This window comes from Aquarana catesbeiana, linkage group LG10, assembly GCF_042186555.1.
Source record: "Aquarana catesbeiana isolate 2022-GZ linkage group LG10, ASM4218655v1, whole genome shotgun sequence".
NCBI classification, from domain to species: domain Eukaryota; kingdom Metazoa; phylum Chordata; class Amphibia; order Anura; family Ranidae; genus Aquarana; species Aquarana catesbeiana.
Genome location: NC_133333.1, coordinates 59,692,875 through 59,713,886, shown reverse-complemented (window position 1 = coordinate 59,713,886; position 21,012 = coordinate 59,692,875). Strand labels below are relative to the sequence as shown.

The 21,012-nt window shown below is 45.6% G+C and overlaps 1 protein-coding gene across 1 annotated transcript in view; it reads left to right on the top strand.

The window, feature by feature from the left end:
- The window catches only part of POLD1 (DNA polymerase delta 1, catalytic subunit), a 340,630-nt gene that overhangs the window by 79,752 nt on the left and 239,866 nt on the right, over nt 1–21,012 (top strand). Inside the window, exons 13-14 of the mRNA XM_073602248.1 lie at nt 1,799–1,990; nt 4,093–4,181. Of these exons, the coding sequence (XP_073458349.1) occupies nt 1,799–1,990; nt 4,093–4,181 (281 nt within the window). The remainder of the gene's footprint in view (nt 1–1,798; nt 1,991–4,092; nt 4,182–21,012) is intronic.

The window sequence follows — 21,012 nt, the reverse complement described above, 5'->3', positions numbered from 1 at the left end:
TGAGGCGGTCGTCAAGTGGTTAAGAAAGGCCTGGATACTTTCCTAAATGTACATAATATAACTGGGTACTAACATTTATAGGTAAAGTTGATCCAGGGTGCCTCTTGGGGGATCAGGAAGGAATTTTTTTCCCTTGCTGTAGCAAATGGGAGCATGCTCTGCTGGGGTTTTTTGCCTTCCTCTGGATTAACTGAGGGTATAAAATTGGGTATATTGGATTGTACGATATTTTTTTATTTTATTTATTTATTGTTTTTAACATTGAACTGGATGGACTTGTGTCTTTTTTCAACCTGACTAACTATGTAAGGTCAAGCACAAGGCCAGAAGAAGCCCTGGGGGCAGAACCATACAAAGCAGTGTCCTAATGCCTCCTTATGAAGGGGTGCCCCCACTATATATATATATATATATATATATATATATATATATATATATATATATATATATATATATATATAATATGTACATTTATACTGCTGTTACTCTTGTTACTCAGTGGCTAACTGTGACCACCTCATTTAAAGTCCCAGGGCGACTCTCCTTTTTTGCATATGTATATAGGGATGGAGGTGTATCACTGGTGACTACAGACCTTTTATCTTATTTTGCTTCTAAATACTAAACAGTGTACTAATATACAATAACACCATGTGAATAGTGAGAACCATAATTTAAAAATGTAGCAAAAAATAAATTAAAGAAATTTCAATAAAATTAAAGTCCATAAAAGTGATAAACTTCAAGTGGTTGACTCGGTGATAATTCTTCTATAATAAATATCTTAAAGAAATTTTCTTCCACCACACCATTAGTGACAGTGATTCCGCTCCCCTTAAGAAAAGGCACTCACCAAATTTAAATGCCTTGCACTCTCATGCTCGGCATTAAAACTTTAAACCCACCAGGGTTAATAGTACTTTCGATATCCAACCGTGCACAATGAGAATAAGTGCTTCCAATAGTGTAATAACGTAAAAGCAATTTATTGTAAAAACGAAATCTTCAACCATTAAACTCGCATCAATCCAATCACAATCAGCATAAAAAGGCAAACTCCTGTTGGCAAACTGTAGCGGTGTATTGCGGTCACTTATTCACTTATTCATGAATAAGTCTTCATGACAAAACATGTCGGGGCGTGACTGGCTGTACGCATGACGTTTACCGGATGTGACGTATCGATACTGACGAACGAGCGAGTGAGGCCGAGACTTAGAGGTTACACCGTGGGTCCACCTTGACCACAATACGCCTCTACAGTTTGCAAACAGGAGTTTGCCTTTTTATGCTAATTGTGATTGGATTGATGTGAGTTTAATGGTTGAAGATTTAGTTTTTATAATAAATTGCTTTTACGTTATTACACTATTGGAAGTACTTATTCTCATTTACATGTGGAGCAATCCTCTTCTGTTTTGCACGGTTGGATATCGAAAGTACTATTAACCCTAGTGGGTTTAAAGTGTTAATGCCGAGCATGAGAGAGTGCAAGGCATTTAAATTTGGTGAGTGTGTTTTCTTAAGGGAATTTCTGTCACTAACAGACTTTAATTTTATGGAAATTTCTTTAATTTTATTTTTTGCTATCCTTATTTTTACTTACGGTTCTCACTATTCACATGTTATTGTATATTAGTACACTGTTTAGTATTTAATTCACTATTATATTGTGATATCAGCGTCACTATTTTTTCATTTAAAATACCTTTTATATTTCATTATCATTCTAAGTGGCAGCTCTAGTGTTATAATTTTTTTTTTTTTTTTACATGTTTTCTGCTTGTAATTTTTGTAGAATGGGAATGAACAAACAAGGAGAAGGCTGGCTGTGTACTGCCTGAAAGATGCCTATTTACCACTTCGTCTTATGGAGAAGCTCATGTGTGTCATAAATTACATGGAAATGGCTCGCGTGACAGGTGTGCCTCTCAATTACCTGTTATCCCGTGGGCAGCAAATAAAAGTGGTCTCACAGCTACTCAGACAGGTATGTAATAATGGATCGGCATTCCTTGTTGGAGCCAAGCTATTCTCACCTGATAGTTGCAGGATTATTCTGTAAATCAATGCAAATAGACATGTAGACAGCCAATTAAATATATATTTATTTGAACAGCAGTTCTGTGAAGTTGTAATCATACAACAGTGAAATATAATTCTCCATTAGAGCAGCCCCTTTTTTTTTTTTATTTTTTTTATTTTTTTTTCGTTCAACCAGCAAATTGAATGAAAGCAAGAATTACTCAATTCACCCATCCACACACTCAATGGGGATGGGGGAATTTTCCCTGCTGTCAGAATACACTGATCAGTGCTTCCGGCTATAGCCTGCATTTGGTGTGGATCCTATATCTGGCACCCCCCAGGAGGTCAGGCAGCACACCACAGGTCAAGTGACGCTAGGGTAGTATACTAGCAGGCTAGAGTGGTATATAGTGCCAGGTTAGGGCGGTATTTAGTGGCAGGTTAGGGTGGTATATAGAGCCAGTTTAGGGTGATATAGTGGCAGGTTAGGGTTAGATAGATAGATCTATCTATCTATAGCGAGAGAGATATAGAGCCAGGTTAGGGTGGCATATAGAGACAGGTTAGGCCTCCCCCCAATGTGTCACCTGGGGCAGAAAGCCCCGCACCCCCCTTGGTACGCCACTGTGCTGATCGAGTGGGGAAAATCCGACAGGTTGGTTTTACAGATGTCAACAGTAAATCGATGTCTGTACAAGCAGTCTGCCCGTACATGGATCTAAATCGGCCTGTCCCTGCTAAACTGGTTGAATTTCGATCCATATATGGCTGGCTTAAGAGACATCGGAAATTGTTCACCTTTTGGTTGTACTGCTGCCTATTGAAGGATTGGACACTGACAAACAAAATCACTTTGGCCAGCTCAGAATAACCCTTCCCACTAGTAAGCCTTGGTTTGTTAGTGTGTTATGAAGATAGATGACAACAATGTGAATGGACTAGAAGTGAACTGGACCTTTACAGCCCAATTGAATAGTGGTGAAGAAAAATTCTGCAAAACGTGTCCTCTGTGCATTGTCCAACTAGTGACGTCAGATGAAGGTTGGATCGACTGTGCTGTGGACTGGCCACCACCTCTGTGTTTAGCACTCCCTATTCTTGAGCAGGAGCTTGCTACATTACACACTAGACATTTCACAGAACCTGCCCCTAGCTAGGGCTCTCGGACTGACTTGATGCCACCTTCTAATGGCTGGACACACTATTCCAGTGATGTTACTGTCCATCATGTGCGTGAATTATACTTTTTTTTTTTTTTCCTTAATAAAGTTTAATTTTATGTTCTTACTGCACTATGGTCTTTGTGCTGTGTTTTCCCCTTGCCCTTTGTTTTCACATACAGCTGTAGTATTCCCCTCCTTAGCACACAGCAGCATAAGGCCTCCTGCACACGGGAGTAAAAAAAAAGACACGATTTGTACTGACCTCAATATGCAAGATGCATTGTTTATGGTACCATGCACACAGCTGTGTAAAGATCAGTAATACAGCGATGTGTACAGAACCGTAAAACAAAAATATTACATTCAGTAATTTATGAGCATACGCGTGTTTACGCATCTATGTGCATGTTAACAAAAGTATAAATGAGTATATTGCAACACTGGGAATGAAGAAGAATTTTGCTCATCTATAAACTTACGCACCTTTACGTGTGTTTATGCAAGGTCTTTATGGAACATTTTATCCAGGTTCTTTCTGTCAACAAGATCCTGAGTATAAACATCAGTAAATTTATTACGTCCGTGTGCAGCTGGCCTAGAAGGATTAGTGCAAGTGTTTTAGGTTTAGTATTGGGCTACGCATTGAGCTGTGTTTATTATCTGTTGGCTGCATTTGATAGTGTTTTTTTGCGCTGGTTACTTTTACCTTTTTTGTCTATATGGCTGTGTCTAGGTATGAGGGACAAGTTTGTTTTAGCACTGTTAAACGTGGCTTTTTATTTCTAACCTCACAGTTTAAAGATTGAACTATTGAAAACTTGAGAAAATGTTTTGGCTTCTAATTAGTAGAAATCTGCACAAATTTTTGTCGTTATCATATTCTTTTCTCTTAACTCTTAAGGCAATGAAGCAAGATCTGGTGATGCCAGTGGTAAAATCTGAAGGTGGTGAAGATTACACTGGGGCTACTGTCATTGAACCTGTGAAAGGGTGAGCATAGTGTGCATGACTAAAAAACTGAAAATTTTACTGACTCGTTCTGCTAAGTAAAGTGATGCCGTAGATTTATTAAAACCAAAACCGAAGCTTTGTATATTAATTGAACAGTAAAGGACACAGGCTTGATACTCGTAGACCTTGAGTTATATGATGATACCTTCAGCTGATTGGACACTGGTAAATATTTTGAAAACAAGCCGGTGTGTCCCACCCTATAACTTTACCCAACTCTCTGAGTTTTTACTGACGTGCTAAGGTGATGGACTTCTCTCTTACGGGAAATTATTATTATTATTTTTCACGATTTATATAGCGCCAACAGTTTACGCAGCGCTTTACGATGTATAAGGGGGACAACACAATTACAGTACAGTTCAATACAAAAGGTACAGGAGGGCCCTGCTCGTAGAGCTTACATTCTAAAGGGAGGGGGTGGTGGTACAAAAGGGAAATCACTCTTAGCTTAAAGTGGATGTAAGCTTGATTCATGAAATTTGAGCTGGGCACATCTATCTGTAGAGTTTTCTTATCTCTCTCCAAAGAACTATGCCTTGTAGGTGTCTCTTGTACTTAGCTATGTTATCAGCCTGATAAGTTCTCACGGGTTCTCAGAGAAGAGAGAGGTTGCTATAAATTAGCAGCCAGCCTGCCATCTAAGAGCAGACATCTGTACATTCCTTTCTTCCTTTGCCTATGAGAGGGGGTGTGTGCCCCTCCTCCAATCAGCTTTCTTGGCTGTATGCCCAGGCTTCTCTGCAGTGTTAATGGGAAGAGAAAAATCTGTAACACAAAAAGTACTTTCTAAAGGATATATACAGATGAAGACCGCAGATATGCATGTAAAACGTATGTAGGGAGATTTGTTTAATCCCTGTGTATCATCTGAGGCTGTTCACTTCACTGGGTGCATGTGAGGGTTTACATCCACTTTTAACTAGATTATTATCTTACTTCGGATTCTTCAATTGACTCTTCAGTCTACACTTCACTGTCTTCTAATACAACAATAGAAGCAGTGCATTTGGATTGATGCAACTGCTGTAAAACCTTGGAAGATGTACCCCAACCCCACAACATGAGGACAGACTGTAATGTTGCTTCGGACACTGGATCCTTCTTGGGCACAAACATCAGCACATGGTGCAATGCTTGTAGTTAGCTGCACAGTTCCATACAGGTCCAGGACTGTGGTTCATCCAAGTGGAATCCAGACTCTAAAGACAGCTTTGGGGCTATGCCCACCGTGATGGGTGAAGACTGGACACTATATAGAGAACTGCGAAATGGACTGGTAAGACAGTCATTCTGTTTATTGGACTGTTAATGTAGCCGTACAGCAAGTATGAATTATGATACTTCCATTACTTGCTTCACACTGTTTGTGTATCATAAATACTATGTATTTATATGTTAACACTATGAGGAAACTAGGAATGTGTTTGAAACATATTCTTTTACAGTGTTAAACTTTTCAAACTTTGCCCTAAAATTCCACTGTGCAGAGCTTAGCCTTAGGTGGATGACCAGGTGTTACCTCACACTATAGGTCACACAGTTTACTGCCACTTCCACCGAAAGCCCTTTATATGGCACTCAGGTCCTGCCTCCCGTCTCTTTGCCTCGAGAACTCTGCTACAGAACAGCTGATACCTGTGGTACTATGTACTTTTCACAGACAAGCATATTCATTTTCACATCTTACTCTGTGAGTAATCCTCAGGGCAGTACCCTCACTAATGGACATGGTGGAAACTAGGGACAATGGAACTGCATCAAAAGCTCAGGCAAACACAGAGTTATGATGCTTCCCTTACTCTGGAACTGGACCCTGCTTCAACACTGGTCTTTGCATCTGATTCTAGCTCTGTCCCAGATATGCAACTAGCGGCCTCTCTTGCCAAGACAGACTTTTCTGTATCTATATCACAATTTCTCATTCAACCCCCCAGCTTTCATTCAGTCATCATTATCCACAGCTTAAAAGCACCAGATTCCTTCTCCAAACCCATCTTCTCTACCGGAGTCAGAAAGTGAAATGCCTGCTCTAGAGGATGCAGACTTGGAAGGGAGTGAAGAGGACTTGGAAGTGGTGTTAAAGGAGGTTGCTGTAAAAATGTGGTACCCTCAGGCTTCTATACATCTTATGTCACAGCTTCACGCAATATGCTTGCTGATACAGAAATGCTCAATTCTGCTGTGTGCAAAAGCTTCTGCATTGTTGCATTTAATTTTCCTCCATCTTGCCTTGCCCCTTTGAGTACTAAGAGACCAACTAAGTCAAATGAACAAAATAGAATGGGCAATCTGTGAAGATTGGCTCCTTCTTAAAGAGATTTTAACAACTCCAAGGGTTATTGCCCAGCTCTAACTTGGAAAGAGTTCATAAAAAGGTGGACTGTTCCCATAGCTGATCTTGGCATCTCAGTCTTAAACATCTAATTTTACCCACTGAAGATGCTCCTTCTTTTAAAGATACTGCTGACAGAAAATGGGAGTTGCTTTTAATAGCTCTTTATTCTGGCAGGCCCAGCTCAGCTAACTAGACTAGGGCAATGAACAAATAACAGGATCCTGTATTCCAGGACCAGACTTTGGCAGAACACTTACAGCAGTTACCCTCTGATTTGCCTGTGTTGATGCCCTAGAACAAGTCATGATACAAATCTCCAGATTTCTGGCCTGGACAGCTGAAGCTGTCTATAAAGGATGCCTCACACATATGCCATTTTAAAGGAGGACTTCTCTATGGTGAACCACTCAACAAATTGATCAAAGCTTTTAACAGGTGGAAAGGTCTTTTCTTTTTCATACATCATGGGACACAGAGTCAGGCTAATATTCATTACCTGCTGGGTTATACTCCATCATTAGTTGAATGGACACTGGTAGCCCAAAGGTCTTCAGACAGGAAGTGATCCCCTATATAACCCCTCCTATTCAGGAAGTACTTAAGTTTTTTACCAGCGTCTGCAAGGTGGATGGCACGGTTTGTTTGAGCTCTCTAGTCCCACAAACTGTTCCAAAAATGAATCAAGGGATTGATCCATTTTACACAGGCTTTTATGCTTAGATAAATGGTACCTGAGCCTCGCAAAGAAGACTCAAGATCCTGCAAGGTTTTGCCAGTAACGTGGCCTCTGGATGCTGGGCCCTTCGGAGTGGAAATACTGGACACTACAGCGCTAAGGCATTTCCTGCAGGGTGCTGTACAGGTCCAAGGGAGTGGACCCTAAGCATGAAAGGGTACCCAGTCCTTGAAGGTCCCACGTGACAGCAACTCGCCGTGAAGGGTGAAGATTGGGCCCTTAGCTTCTAAGTGGCTCTGCGCCTGGACGGGTAAGTGAAACCCCTTTTATTTTTTTTATTGTGGGGTGTCCCAGTGATCATAACAATCAGTCAAGCTAGCTAAAGGTTGGACACCTGTGTGCGGTGACCATGCGGGGGAGTTCGGGACTAGCTGTGGGTGTTTGCAAAGTGTACCTTTTTTGCTTGTGTCTGGCTGTTATTTACCTGTATGTTTTTTCGCCTTGGTTCGCCATGGCGCACCTGCGTTCGGAAGAGCACCGCTGGGCTCAGCAGTTTGTTTGGTGGCTGTGACGCACTTGGCATCGCCGCACATGTGCCGTAGCCTTTATCTGGAGCACATGAAGATTTGCATCGTACATGAATACAGTCACACCCGCTCGTCAGAACCGCGCACATGCGTGCGTACACACGCATAGAACGTTCCGGTGCACACCCAGCTAATTTAAGCTGTGCAGGCCAAGCATGTGGTGCGTCCAGAAGGCAGCTTTGGGACACACAGCAGGCTCTGAACAGACACTTGAAGTGGTTCATTTTTCTCCAAGCGTCTTCCAGGACAGCCCATGAGACCTTGGGCTCCTCCTACCAGGACAGGAAACACGTCACCCCCACCAGATAAAAAGGGCGGTCCTCCAGGCCCATGTCAGTTATTTGTGTTTCCTCCGGACGGAGGGTAACATGTTCATTGAACCTGCTCCCATAGGCCTTATAAGCAGGGGCTTTGTATGGCCTTTTTCTGGGGCATATCACTTACCTCTTCCTCTGCCAGAAGCAGCACACTGCTGGGGAGGTTGGCTGTGTTGCTGTTCTCTGTCCTCAGTGCCTGGAGAGGGCCAGGACCGGTGTGAGGTCGTGCCCCTAGCGCAGTGCATTGCACTCTAGCTCAGCTGAGCTTCGGTTGTCCTTCCCTGCCGACAGCCTGGCTGATCTGAGCAAGGAATGGAGGAAGCCGCAGCGTTTGAGGGGGCGGAGCTATTGCGCTCCAAGCTGGCCCACAGGAAGTGCCTGGAGAGGGTTACTTCCGGGGCATATGACATCATCATCGGGCGCCGGAGACGAGGTTCCAGTCTTCATAAACGGCGCGAACAGAGAACGCTGGCTGCTGGTGTTTCTTGGTGTTAAGCAGCCAGGCTGTGGATGACCAAGAGGGGCAGAATGGATCCTCCTGCAGTACCTGCACAGGCAGCGGATGCAGTTCCCAACACCAGCACCTCACAGGTAAGCCTGGGGTGTTCTGTCACCACCTTACTATCCCTGTGAGTGTTCCCTCCCCCTCCCCCCTCTGTAGTAGTGGGTGTAAGGGGACACATTTCCTCCCTCCTGCACGTGGTGTTACGGAGTGATTGTGTGGCTTTAATTACATTGTGGGGCATTTATTTTGTCTTGCAGACCAAGACTCAGGACAAGGCCCAAGCGCAGCCACTTAAAAGGAAATGTGCGGTTTGCGCAAACAAATTGAGCTCCTCATGGAGCAAAGCAGTTTGTCGCACCTGTATAGAAGGCCTAGTAAAGGATGACCCGGTTGCCTCTTGCCAGAAGATGCTTACTTCTGTTAGGGATGAGCTTGCGTCCACCTTCAGTTCCTTTAGAACGCTTATTGACAAGCTCCAGACTCCAGCAGAGAGTCCGTCTTCACTGAAGGCGTCAGTAAGCACTCCGCAGCAGGCAGAGAGTGAAGACTCTGAGGCTGAGGTCAGATCTACCCGTTCTTCTCTGGAAGAATCAGGGTCAGATACAGAGCCCAGAGATAGAGAATCCACTCGAGGCTCAAGATTTAAGTTATCTGTGGAGGATGTAGATGACTTATTAAAGGCTATCTATACTACCCTTGAATTAAAAGAGGAAGAGGTTCAGTTATCCAAACATGATCTTATGTATAAAGGATTACATAAGAGAAAATCAAGAGTGTTTCCAGTTCATAGTTCTTTGGTTGATACTATTAAACTGGAATGGGATAATCCTGAGAGAAAACCATTCTTCTCCAGTAACCTAAAAAGGAGGTTTCCTTTTGATGAGGACACTGCGCAGCCATGGAATAAGAATCCCAAGTTAGACGCACCTCTTTCAAAGGTTTCAAAAAACTCGGACCTGGCGTTTGATGATATGGGTACGCTTAAGGATCCGATGGACAAGAGGGGGGATATCCTTCTCCACAGAGCCTGGGACTCAGCAGTTGGAAACCTGAAACCAGCTTTGGCTTCCACTTGTGTGGCCAGAAATCTGGAGGTTTGGTTGACTCAGATTCAGTCACATCTGTCAGCAGGTACCTCCAGAGAGCAAATTTTAAAGTCTTTTCCTCTCCTATTTCAGGCAGTGGGTTTTTTGGCAGATTCTTCCGCTGAGTCGGTAAGAATGTCAGCCAGGACTTCGGCTCTAGTGAACTCGGCCAGGAGAAGCCTTTGGCTTAAGACCTGGTCAGGGGACTCGGCCTCCAAGTTGCGCCTTTGTGGCCTTCCTTTAACTGGCGATCATTTATTTGGCCCAGGTCTACAGGAGGCACTGGAACGCACGGCTGATAAGAAAAAGGCGTTTCCAGAGAAAAAGAGAGTTCAGACAGCCAGAAAACTTTTTCGTGGCCAAAACAGGCAACAGAGTCCTAGAGAAAAGGACAGCAGGCCGAAAAAGCATTGGACTGGGCACAAAGGCAGAGGCAAAGGGGGAGTGCTATTTAACCCTCCTCAACAGCCCGCCAAGCCGCAGTGGCTTGTGTTCCCCGGTGGGAGGGAGATTGAGGGCCTTCATCCCACAGTGGGCAGCAGTCACTCTGAGCCCCTTCGTCCTGGACCTAGTGACCAACGGGTACAGGCTGGAGTTTGTTCACCAACCACCAGAACGTTTGTTGGTCACATTTCCTCCACAAGATCGGGAGAAAGCAAGGGCTCTGGGTCTCCAGATCGGAGACTTATTAGATCAAAAAGTCCTGATTCCTGTTCCTCGATCGGAGCGGGGCAAGGGATTCTATTCCCATGTATTTGTGGTCAGAAAGCCAGCAGGAAAGTTTCGACTTATCCTGAATCTCCGGACCTTAAACAAGTCCATCAGATACAAGCATTTCCGTATGGAGACGGTTTTTACAATCAAAAACCTACTATACCCAAACTGCTTTATGGCCACGTTGGACTTAAGGGATGCTTATCTTCACATCCCTATCCATCCAGCCTTCCAAAAGTTTTTGAGATTGGCAGTGAAGACGGGTATGGGGACCCGACATTTTCAATTTCAGGCCCTCCCCTTCGGTCTTTCCTCAGCCCCACGCATCTTTACGAAGGTGTTGGGGAAGTGCTGGCTCCTCTAAGATTAAAGGCAATAACGGTTATCCCTTACTTAGACGACCTCCTGATAGTGGCAAAATCATACCAAAGGCTGTTGGAAGATCTCCAGGCTGTACAGGACTTCTTACAGTCCCTAGGCTGGCTAATAAACAAAGAAAAATCGTCCTTGATTCCGGCCCAGAAAGTAACTTATCTGGGTTTCGATTTTTGCTCCGTGAACCAAAAAGTTTTTCTTCCTCAGGAGAAGATTACCAAAGTGTTCCAGACTATGTCTACATTGCAGACCAACCAGTCGGTCTCTCTGAGACAGGTGTCGAGGGCAGTGGGTCTTATGACCTCATGTTTTCCCGCAGTACCATGGGCGAGACTCCGTCAGCGTCCGTTACAAAGGTTTCTTTTAAGAAACTGGGACGGGGACGTAAGGTCCCTGGAGTCAAGGATCTGGCTTCCCGACAGGATAAAAAGAAGCCTGTGGTGGTGGAGAGCTGGTCAGCACCTAGCAGGAGGTCTCCCATGGTCCTTTCCCATTTCCCGAAGGATTACCACGGATGCGAGTTCCTGGGGATGGGGGGCCCACCTCAGCAATGCAGTAGCACAAGGAGAGTGGTCCCCAGAGGAGGCAAGGGCCTCATCCAATCAAAGAGAGCTGCTTGCAGTCCAGAGAGCCCTCCAGTCTTTTCAGATGGAGATCAGGGGTCACAACCTCCAAATCCTGTCAGACAATATAGCGACAGTCGCGTATATCAACAAGCAGGGAGGCACGAGAAGCCGGAGGCTTCAGTCCATTGCCCAGGAGATCCTTTCATGGGCAGAGGGGAATCTAGCCTCCATTTCTGCTGTACACCTGAAGGGGAAAAACAATTGCCTGGCAGATTATCTCAGCCGTCACAGGATAGACCGAGACAACTGGTCCCTTCATCCCGAAGTCTTTGCAGACCTCACCAAGAGATGGGGTTATCCGGTAGCGGATTTGTTCGCAAACCGAAACAACCGCAAGACGGAGATATTCTTTTCCATGAACCCGGCAGACCAAGCCTTGGGGATCGATGCTCTGGCGAACCCGTGGCCTCCAGGCCTATGTTATGCCTTTCCGCCAATCAGGCTGATTCCAGAAGTCCTCCGGAAGTTTCGGCTGGAAGAGACAGATCTGATTCTAATTGCCCCGTTTTGGCCCAAGAGGCCATGGTTTTCCCTGCTACAGTCTCTGGTTTCAGAGCCTCCGTGGAGTCTTCCGAAAAGGGAAGACCTATTATTGCAGGGTCCAGTATCACACCCTCAGGTGGTTTCCTTAAACTTGACGGCCTGGTATCTGAAGAAAAGATACTGAGCGCCCAAGGGTTCTCTGACAAAGTAGTCAGGACTCTAGTTAATTGCAGGAAGCCAGTTACTAGAGCCATATATTCCAAAGTTTGGAAAAGGTTTAACTCATGGTTATCTGAAAATGATAGATTAACTCATGATATTCCGTCTATTTTGGAATTTTTCCAAGAGGGTGTCGACAAAGGTCTTTCTGTTAGTACCCTAAAGGTACAGGCGGCAGCTATTAGTGTGTTCCTCCAGTTTTCTCTCCTGGAAAATCCCACTATAGCCAGATTTTTCAAATCTATCTCTAGGGCCAGACCAGTAGTAGTGAGAAGTTGTCCAACGTGGGATCTGTCCCTAGTACTTCAAAAACTCTGGTAGAATTTCCGTTTGAACCTCTGGAAAGTTAAATTACTTACATTAAAAACTTCCTCACGATTTTTGAGGATCGAGTTGTGTTACGAACCGATCCAGGTTTTTTGCCCAAGGTGGCAAGTACATTCCACCGATCTCAAAACATTGTATTGCCAACCTTTTGTAGTTCGCCACAGGGCGACTTAGAAAGAAAATTTCGTTTTCTAGATGTAAGAAGGATTCTCTTGGTCTATCTTGAGGTCACGAAGACCTTTAGGAAAACTGATGCCTTGTTTGTCCTCTTTTCTGGAGTTCACAAGGGGAATAGTGCATCTAAAGCCACATTGGCTAGATGGATAAAGCAAGCCATCTTGGAAGCTTACAAAATTAAGGAGGTCCCTACACCTTTTGTTACTGCGCACTCAACTAGAGCCTTGTCTACGTCTTGGGCTGAGAGGGCTGGTGCCTCACCGGAACAAATTTGCAGGGCTGCCACTTGGTCCAGTTACTCGACCTTCATTAAACATTATCGCCTGGATCTCCTATCAGCTCAGGAGCAGGCGTTTGGTCGTAAGGTCCTTCAGGCAGTTGTCCCTCCCTAGACTGGTAAGTTCTGGCTCATCGTCTCATGGGCTGTCCTGGAAGACGCTTGGAGAAAAGCTGAGTTAGACTTACCGGTAACTCCTTTTCTGAGAGTCTTCCAGGACAGCCGGATTCCCACCCGGTATTGTCTGAAGTTATGTGTATTATGCATATGTTTTGCAGGGTCCTATGGTTCTTGAGAATACTGACATGGGCCTGGAGGACCGCCCTTTTTATCTGGTGGGGGTGACGTGTTTCCTGTCCTGGTAGGAGGAGCCCAAGGTCTCATGGGCTGTCCCGGAAGACTCTCAGAAAAGGAGTTACCGGTAAGTCTAACTCAGCTTTTCCTTACCCGGGTCACGTGAGTCACCAGGTGTTGCTTGGCAGGCTAAAGGTGCTTAGCAGGATTGTTGCATAGGGGCTTGGTGAGCCCTATCAAAGGGTCTCCCTTCTGAGGTGTTTTAACTACACCCAAGTACTCTTTGTTTGCGGCATTGAATGTCTTCCAAAAAGAGGAGTGGGACTAACACCATAGGGAAGGGCACACCTATGTCGTCAGTAGTTCCTGATGAACCTAGTCGTATCCCTAGTGTTGTATCCCCTGAAAGGACCATAGGCTCCTTGGCAATCTGAGCCGCTGCGCTTATCTGGTATTGTGCCTACAATCAAAGCTGCTGCTTCACCCTTTATCACTAAGGATGAACTGTCCTCAGCCCTAGCCGGGTTAGTGCACAGGATTGCCGGCATGCTTGCCTTCATCCCACAGGGTGGCAGGAAGCGTGACAGATCCCTCTCCCTGGAGTCTCCTAGTCTGGAGCAGGAATGGGTTGAGAATGGGGAAGAACTGAAAGCTCAGGATTCGGTGGAGTGCCTGGCAGATGAGTCTGCTTCCAAGCAATCTGGACAAGAAGATATCCAGTCGATGTCTGCCTCTCAGTCACAGAGGCTTTTGATCCTGGCTCTGACCGAAATGGTTCATTCTGCCTTTAAGTTGCCTCTTGCAGAGGTGACTGAGCTCCCCTGGTCCTCTTTGGGATCTCTGAGACCTTTTCAGGTCACACAGACTTTCCCGCTACACCCCCTGTTGGAACAGGCAGTGTATGCTGATTGGGAACATCCTGACAGGACTTTTTGCCTTCTAAAAGGTTTTCCTTTTTATATCCCATGGATGAAAAGTTTGTTAAAAAATGGAGCATGCCAGCCGTAGATGCAAACAGTCTCTTCCTTAAACAAGAACTTAACTTGACAGGGGCTTGAAAGACTCTGTTGACAAGAAATTTGAGTTATTATTAAAGGCTTCCTTTCTTTGGCCAGTTCAGCTATTCAGCCAGCTGTTGCAGCAATTGGTATTTGCCAGTCCATAAAGGATCAGGTCAAACGGCCGGATAGGCCTAACACATTGCTGGGGGAGCACATTGCAGGGGTTTCTATCCTCAGCTCAACCACATCTTCCATCTTTAAAGGAAATTGGGATCTGCTTGCTGTCTCTGTGTATGTGTCAGCTCAACCACATCTTCCACCTTTAAATCAAATTGGGATCTGCTTGCTGTCTCTGTGTGTTTAGTATGTGGCCTTCTCTATCTGTTGCCCTGTGTGCATAACCATAATGTTGTTTTTTGTTCCTCTGGACTGTCTTACCTAAGTTTTATGTGTTGATCTTATCTTGGCCTCTGGCTATTCTGACTTTAGAAGGGAAAGGTCCACTTTGATTGTTAGGCATTCTTATATTCGCTCATGATTAATTAACGAACTTCCACCCCACCCTAATAACAGTATAAATTTGAGCATCCTTAAGGGGTCAGCACATTGCAGGGGCTTCTATCCTTAAGGCTTCTATCTCTGTGATTCTTTCTACAAGTGATAGGCCTTCAATCTCTGCACTTCAGCGATTTGTACAAAGCAAACAAATATAGCAAACTGCACTGGAAAGCAAATAACAGACTTCAGGTGACCCTGTCTCTCTATTAAGCTCTCCTTCCACTCTGTAACATGCGCTCTCTACCACTGCTTCTGACACTCGTGTCCTCTCTCCTCAAACTCTATTACCTTCACCCCTCTTCTCCAACCCCTGCTTATACATATCACCCTGCCTTCTGTCCTCTCCCTACTACTGCTCCTACCAACTCTTGTTCATTCTACATCCATATACTGATAAAACCTCCAGTACTCTGAGACATGCCCCTTCATATAACTCACATTCCCACATTACCTCCCTCACCCTCCTGCTTCTCCTAACCTCTGGTGACATATCCCCAAACCCTGGGCCACCATCATCTGTCTTTGCCCAACGCTCCCATTCCTTTACACCCTCTGGCAGCAGCAGCAGCTGCAACCCACAGAACTTGGTCTCTATTCCTCTTCTTTCCAAAACCAGCACCCCCTTTTCCTGTGCCCTTTGGAATGCACGCTCAGTCTGTAACAAACTCACCTCCCTCCACGACCTCTTTATCACAAATTCTTTTAACCTACTTGCCATTACTGAAACCTGGCTTCATGAATCAGATACTACTTCTGCTTCCCTCTCCCATGGTGGCCTTCTCTGGACTTACTCCCCCAGACCAAATGGACGGAAGGGAGGTGGAGTGGGAATCCTTCTAGCCCCTTGCAGCACCTATCGGGTACTTCACCCACCTCCCTCTCTGACACTGTCCTCTTTTGAGGCACATTCCGTTTGTCTATTCTCTGCCATTTCTCTAAGAATTGCTGTCATCTACCATCCCCCTGGACCAGTATCAGCCTTCCTTAAAGACTCCTCTGTCTGGCTACCCTACTTTCTCTCTTCTGAAATCACCACTATTATTCTCAGTGACTTCAACATCCCTGTTAACAAAAACACTACTATTACTTCTAAACTTCTCAATCTAACCTCATCGATTGACCTGAAGCAATGGATACAGGCTCCTACTCACTCCAACGGCAACACCCTTGACCTTGTCTTCTCCTATCTGTGCACTCCGTGCAACCTTTGCAACAATCCTCTCCCACTCTCTGATCATCACCTTATTAGTTTTGCTCTCTCCCTGTCTTCCACCTTCTCTCCCTCCAACCACCTAACAGTTACACGTAGAAACCTTCGCCACGTCAACCCTTCTCTTCTCTACTCTGCTACTGATCACCTCTATGACAAAATCTCACCCCTGTCCAGCCCTAACCTAGCCACTTTCATCTACAACAGCTCACTGTCTTCCTCCCTAGATGAGCTTGCCCCCCTCACTACACGCAGAATTAGGCCCCGACTGCTACAACCCTGGCAAACAGATGACACCAGAAGTCTCAGAAAACGTAGCTGCGCTCTTGAGCGTCTTTGGCATAAGACTAAGTTTCAGGAAGACTTCACACAATATAAATCTGCCCTCCTAAAATACTATTCCTGCATTCACACTGCCAAACAGACCTACTTTATCACACTCATTAACACCTTCTCATCCAGTCCACGTCAACTCTTCTCTACCTTCAACACTCTACTCTGTCCTCCACTGCCTCCTTCCACCAACTCGCTGCCCAGGAGATAGCCAATCACTTCAAAACTAAGATTGATACAATTCATGAGGAGATCTCCAATGCGCAAAAACCTCCCCCATGAAACACCCCATATCCACAGATACAATCATTATTTCCCTCATTCAACCCTGCTACTATTAATGAGGTTGCTAAACTTTTATCTAGCACTCATCTAACCACCTGCCCCCTGGATCCTGCTCCCTCGCAAATGCTACGCTCACCCTCTGACTCAATTCTACACTCTCTAATTCCCATTTTCAACCTCTCCCTCTCTTGTGGCATCTTCCCAAACTCTCTAAAACATGAGCTAGTCACCCTCATACTTAAAAAGTCGTCACTGGACCCTACCAAGGGACTAAGTGACCATCTGACCATGAATAAACCTCTTGATCCCCTTCAGTCCGGATTTCGCCCTCAACACTCCACAGAAACTGCTCTCCTTAAACTCTCAAATGATTTACTAAAGCCAGTGGACACTATTCTGTACTACTCCTGGATCTCTCTGCTGCCTTTGACACAGTGGACCACCCCTCCTCCTCAATAAACTTTACTCCTTTGGTCTCCGTGACTGTACTCCTTCCCTGGTTCTCGTCCTACCTATCCCACCGCTCTTTCAGTGTCACTTACAACTCTACTTCCTCCTCTTCCTTTCTCCGTTGGGGTCCCCCAAGGTTCTGTTCTTGGACCTCTCCTTTTCTCAATCTACACCACCTCCCTGGATCAGTTGATTGCCTCCCATGGCTTTAAATATCATCTCTACGCTGATGACACCCAAATCTATCTCTCCACCCCCTAGCTCTCTCCATCTGTCTCTGCACGCATTACCAACTTACTAGCAGACATATCAGCCTGGATGTCACATCACTTCCTCCAACTCAACCTATCCAAAACCAAGCTCATGATATTTCCTCCCTCAGGTGCCACTTCCCATGATTTCTCTGTCAATATCAACGGCTCAACTATCAACTTGTCCCCCCACGCCAAGGTCCTAGGTGTAGTCCTGGACTCTGAACTAACCTTTCGGCCCCACATCCTATCCCTATCCAAAATTTGCTGCCTCAACCTCCGCAACATCTCCAAGATACTCCCCTTCCTAACCAATGTCACCACAAAGCTTCGAATCCACTCCCTGTTCATCTCCCGCCTCGACTACTGCAACTCCCTCCTCATTGGCTTACTTCTAAATAGGCTATCCCCACTTCAGTCCATCATGAACGCTGCTGCTAGGCTCATCCACCTCACAAACCGCTCAGCGTCTGCTATACCCCTCTGCCAATCCCTCATTGGCTGCCACTCAGTCACCAAATTAAATTCAAGATTCTAACTATAACTTACAAAGCAATCCACAACCTGGCCCCCAGCTACATCTCTAACCTAGTCTCAAAATACCAACCTAATTGTTCTCTTCGCTCCTTCCAAAACCTCCTGCTCTCAAACACCCTTGTCGCCTCATCCCATGCTTGTCTTCATGACTTTTCCAGAGCTTCTCCCATCCTCTGGAATGCTCTACCCCAATCTGTCCGATTTTTCTCCTACTTTATCCACTTTCAGACTATCCCTGAAAACTCATCTCTTCAGAGAAGCCTATCTGGCCCCCACCTAACAACTGTACATTTATCTTCTCAATCAGCACATCGTCCACAGTTATTACCTCTTGTATCTCTTGACTTTCCCTCTTAGAGTGTAAGCGCTAATGAGCAGGGCCCTCTGATTCCTACTGTATTAAAGTGTATTGTATTTGTACTGTCTACCCTCAAGTTGTAAAGCGCTACGTAAACTGTTGACGCTATATAAATCCTGTATGATAATAATCAGGAGGATGATCTGCCTGAAAGTAAGACAGATATTCTTCGAGCGCCGTGTTTTGCTGTTGATGCTTTAAAGGATTCAATACAGCAGGTTTCTCGTCTGGCTCTCTTGTCTGTACATATGTGCTGACTTTTATGGCTTAAAAACTGGTCAGCCGAGCTTCCTTGTAAAAAGCTATTGACAGGTTTCCCGTTTCATGGGGTATGTTTATTCGGTGATCACTTGGACAAATATATCCAAACTATTTCCGGAGGGAAGAGTTCTCTACTTCTTGTGAAGCAAAGCACCAAACATCCCTTGTTTAAAAACCCAGGGACTGCTTCCTCAAATGTTTCAGCGTCAGGGCGGTTCCGCCGCCAGCAGGGCGTTAGGGCCAGGGCAAGCCGAAGGGCCAGAAAAGGCCCTGGGTCCAAAATTCTTTTAAACCCAGCACCAAGCCCTCCCTTTGAGGGGACACCCCCACTCCATAGGGTGGGGGGGGGGCTGCTGCACTTTGCGGACATTTGGAAACCAATTTCAGGACGAGTGGGTCGCCTCAATTATATCTTGCGATTACAAGCTGGAGTTACGGGGGGGTTCTCCCTCAGAGGTTTCTAAGATCCAGCGTTCCCTCCAAAAAGAAACTTTATTGCTTCAGGCACTACATCATCTAGTGCATCAAGGAGTGATTGTAGAGGTTCCTGTATTCGAAAGGGGTACAGGGTTTTACTCAAACCTGTTTACAGTTCAGAAACCAAACGGGGACCTAAGGTCCCTGAACAAGTATCTATTGATACAGTCCTTTCAGATGGAGTCTGTCCACTCAGTAGTAACCTTACTCCAGAGGGGAGACTTTTTAGCCTCCATCGATATATAGGACGCATACTTGCACGTACCTATCTTTCAGCCTCATCAGAAGTTCCTACGTTTTGCAGTAGAGGAATGTCATTTTCAGTTTGTGGCTGTACCCCTCGGGCTTGCTACAGCTCCCTGGGTGTTCACAAAGGTCCTAGCAGTACTGGGTCTTTTAAGGGCCCAAGGGATCCTGGTGCTCGGGTATCTGGACGACCTGCTCAGAGATTACTCAGTACAGGCTCTAATATACACAGTGAGGTATTTGAAAAGCTTAGGTTGGATCATAAATACCGAAAAGTCAGCCTTGAGACCAGCTCAAAAGTCTAAGATATTTAGGTCTGATTCTAAACATGGTCCAAGCAAGAGTATTCTTGCCACCCGTAAGGATCTGTGCCCTAAAGGATCAGGTGTGTCAGATAAGGGGCACCAAACAACCCTCCATTCGGCTCTCTATGAGTCTTCTAGGGAGGATGGTATCCTCCGAGGCAGTGCCCTATGTCCAGTTCCTTTCCAGGCCTTTGCAACAAGACCTCTTGTTGGCTTGGAACAGAGGAAGAAAAGCCCTGGATTATCCAATGTGCTTATCTCCTCAGGCATGCTTAAGCCTAAACTGGTGGTTGCAGGATCAGAACCCGCAAAAGGGAAAATCCTTTCTCCCGGTAACTTGGAGAGTACTGACTACAGATGCCAGTCTTTCAGGCTGGGGAGCGACCCTAGATGGGCTCACAGCTCAGTCAAAATGGTCAGGGACAGAGCAGACCCTGCCCATCAACGTCCTAGAATTACGGGCAGTACGTCTGGCCCTGCGGTCCTGGACGGTGGAGCTTCAGGACTGCCCCATCGGGGTTCAGTCCAACCATAAACCACCAAGGCGGTACCAGGAGTTGTTCAGCTCTGAATGAGGTGAATTACATACTAGCCTGGGCAGAGGAACATGTGCCAATGATATCAGCAGTCCATATCCCGGGAGTAGAGAACTGGAGGGCAGATTATCTCAGCCGCCAGCAGATCTGTCCAGGGAGAATGGTCCCTACACCCAGAGGTGTTCCAGGAAATTTGCCAACATTGGGGATGGCCAGAGGTTGACCTACTGACATCCAGGTTCAACAACAAGCTACAGCAGTTTGTGTCTCAAACATATCCTCTGGAAATTGGATCAGATGCTCTGATGGTTCCATGGAGCCAGTACTCCCTGGTTTATGCTTTCCCTCCGATCCCTCTCCTTCCACATTTGTTGCGCAGGATTCAGAGAGAGGGGGTTTCAGTCATTCTGGTGGTACCAGCCTGGCCCAGAAGGCCCTGGTTCCCGGAGATTGTGAGACTGACGATAGACGGGCCATGGACGCTTCCACGTCGCCCCGATCTACTGTCTCAAGGTCCTATATTCCACCCCAGTTTATCAGCCTCTAAATTTGACGGCATGGCTTATTGAAGCATCTCGGGACCAGTGGTGTCTACTCTAGTGAATGCTAGAAAAGCTGTCACTAGGAAGATTTATCATAAGGTCTGGAAGACTTGTATTGCTTGGTGTGAAGCCAGAAAATGGCATTCTCGGAAATATGTGATTGGGAGAATTCTCTCTTTTCTACAGTCAGCTGTGGAAATCCAAATTGGCTTTGAGTACAATCAAAGGTCAGGTTTTGGCCCTTGCAGTATTCTTCCAAAGGCCTTTAGCCTCCCATTCACTGTTCCGAACCTTTATGCAAGGGGCAACTCGCTTGCTTCCCCCCATTATGTCACCTATGTGTCCTTGGGACTTGAACTTGGTGCTGTCTGTGTTACAGAAACAACCATTCAAACCTATTAAGGAAATTCCATTAAACTTGCTGTCACGCAAGCTAGCCTTCCTGATGGCTATCACCTTG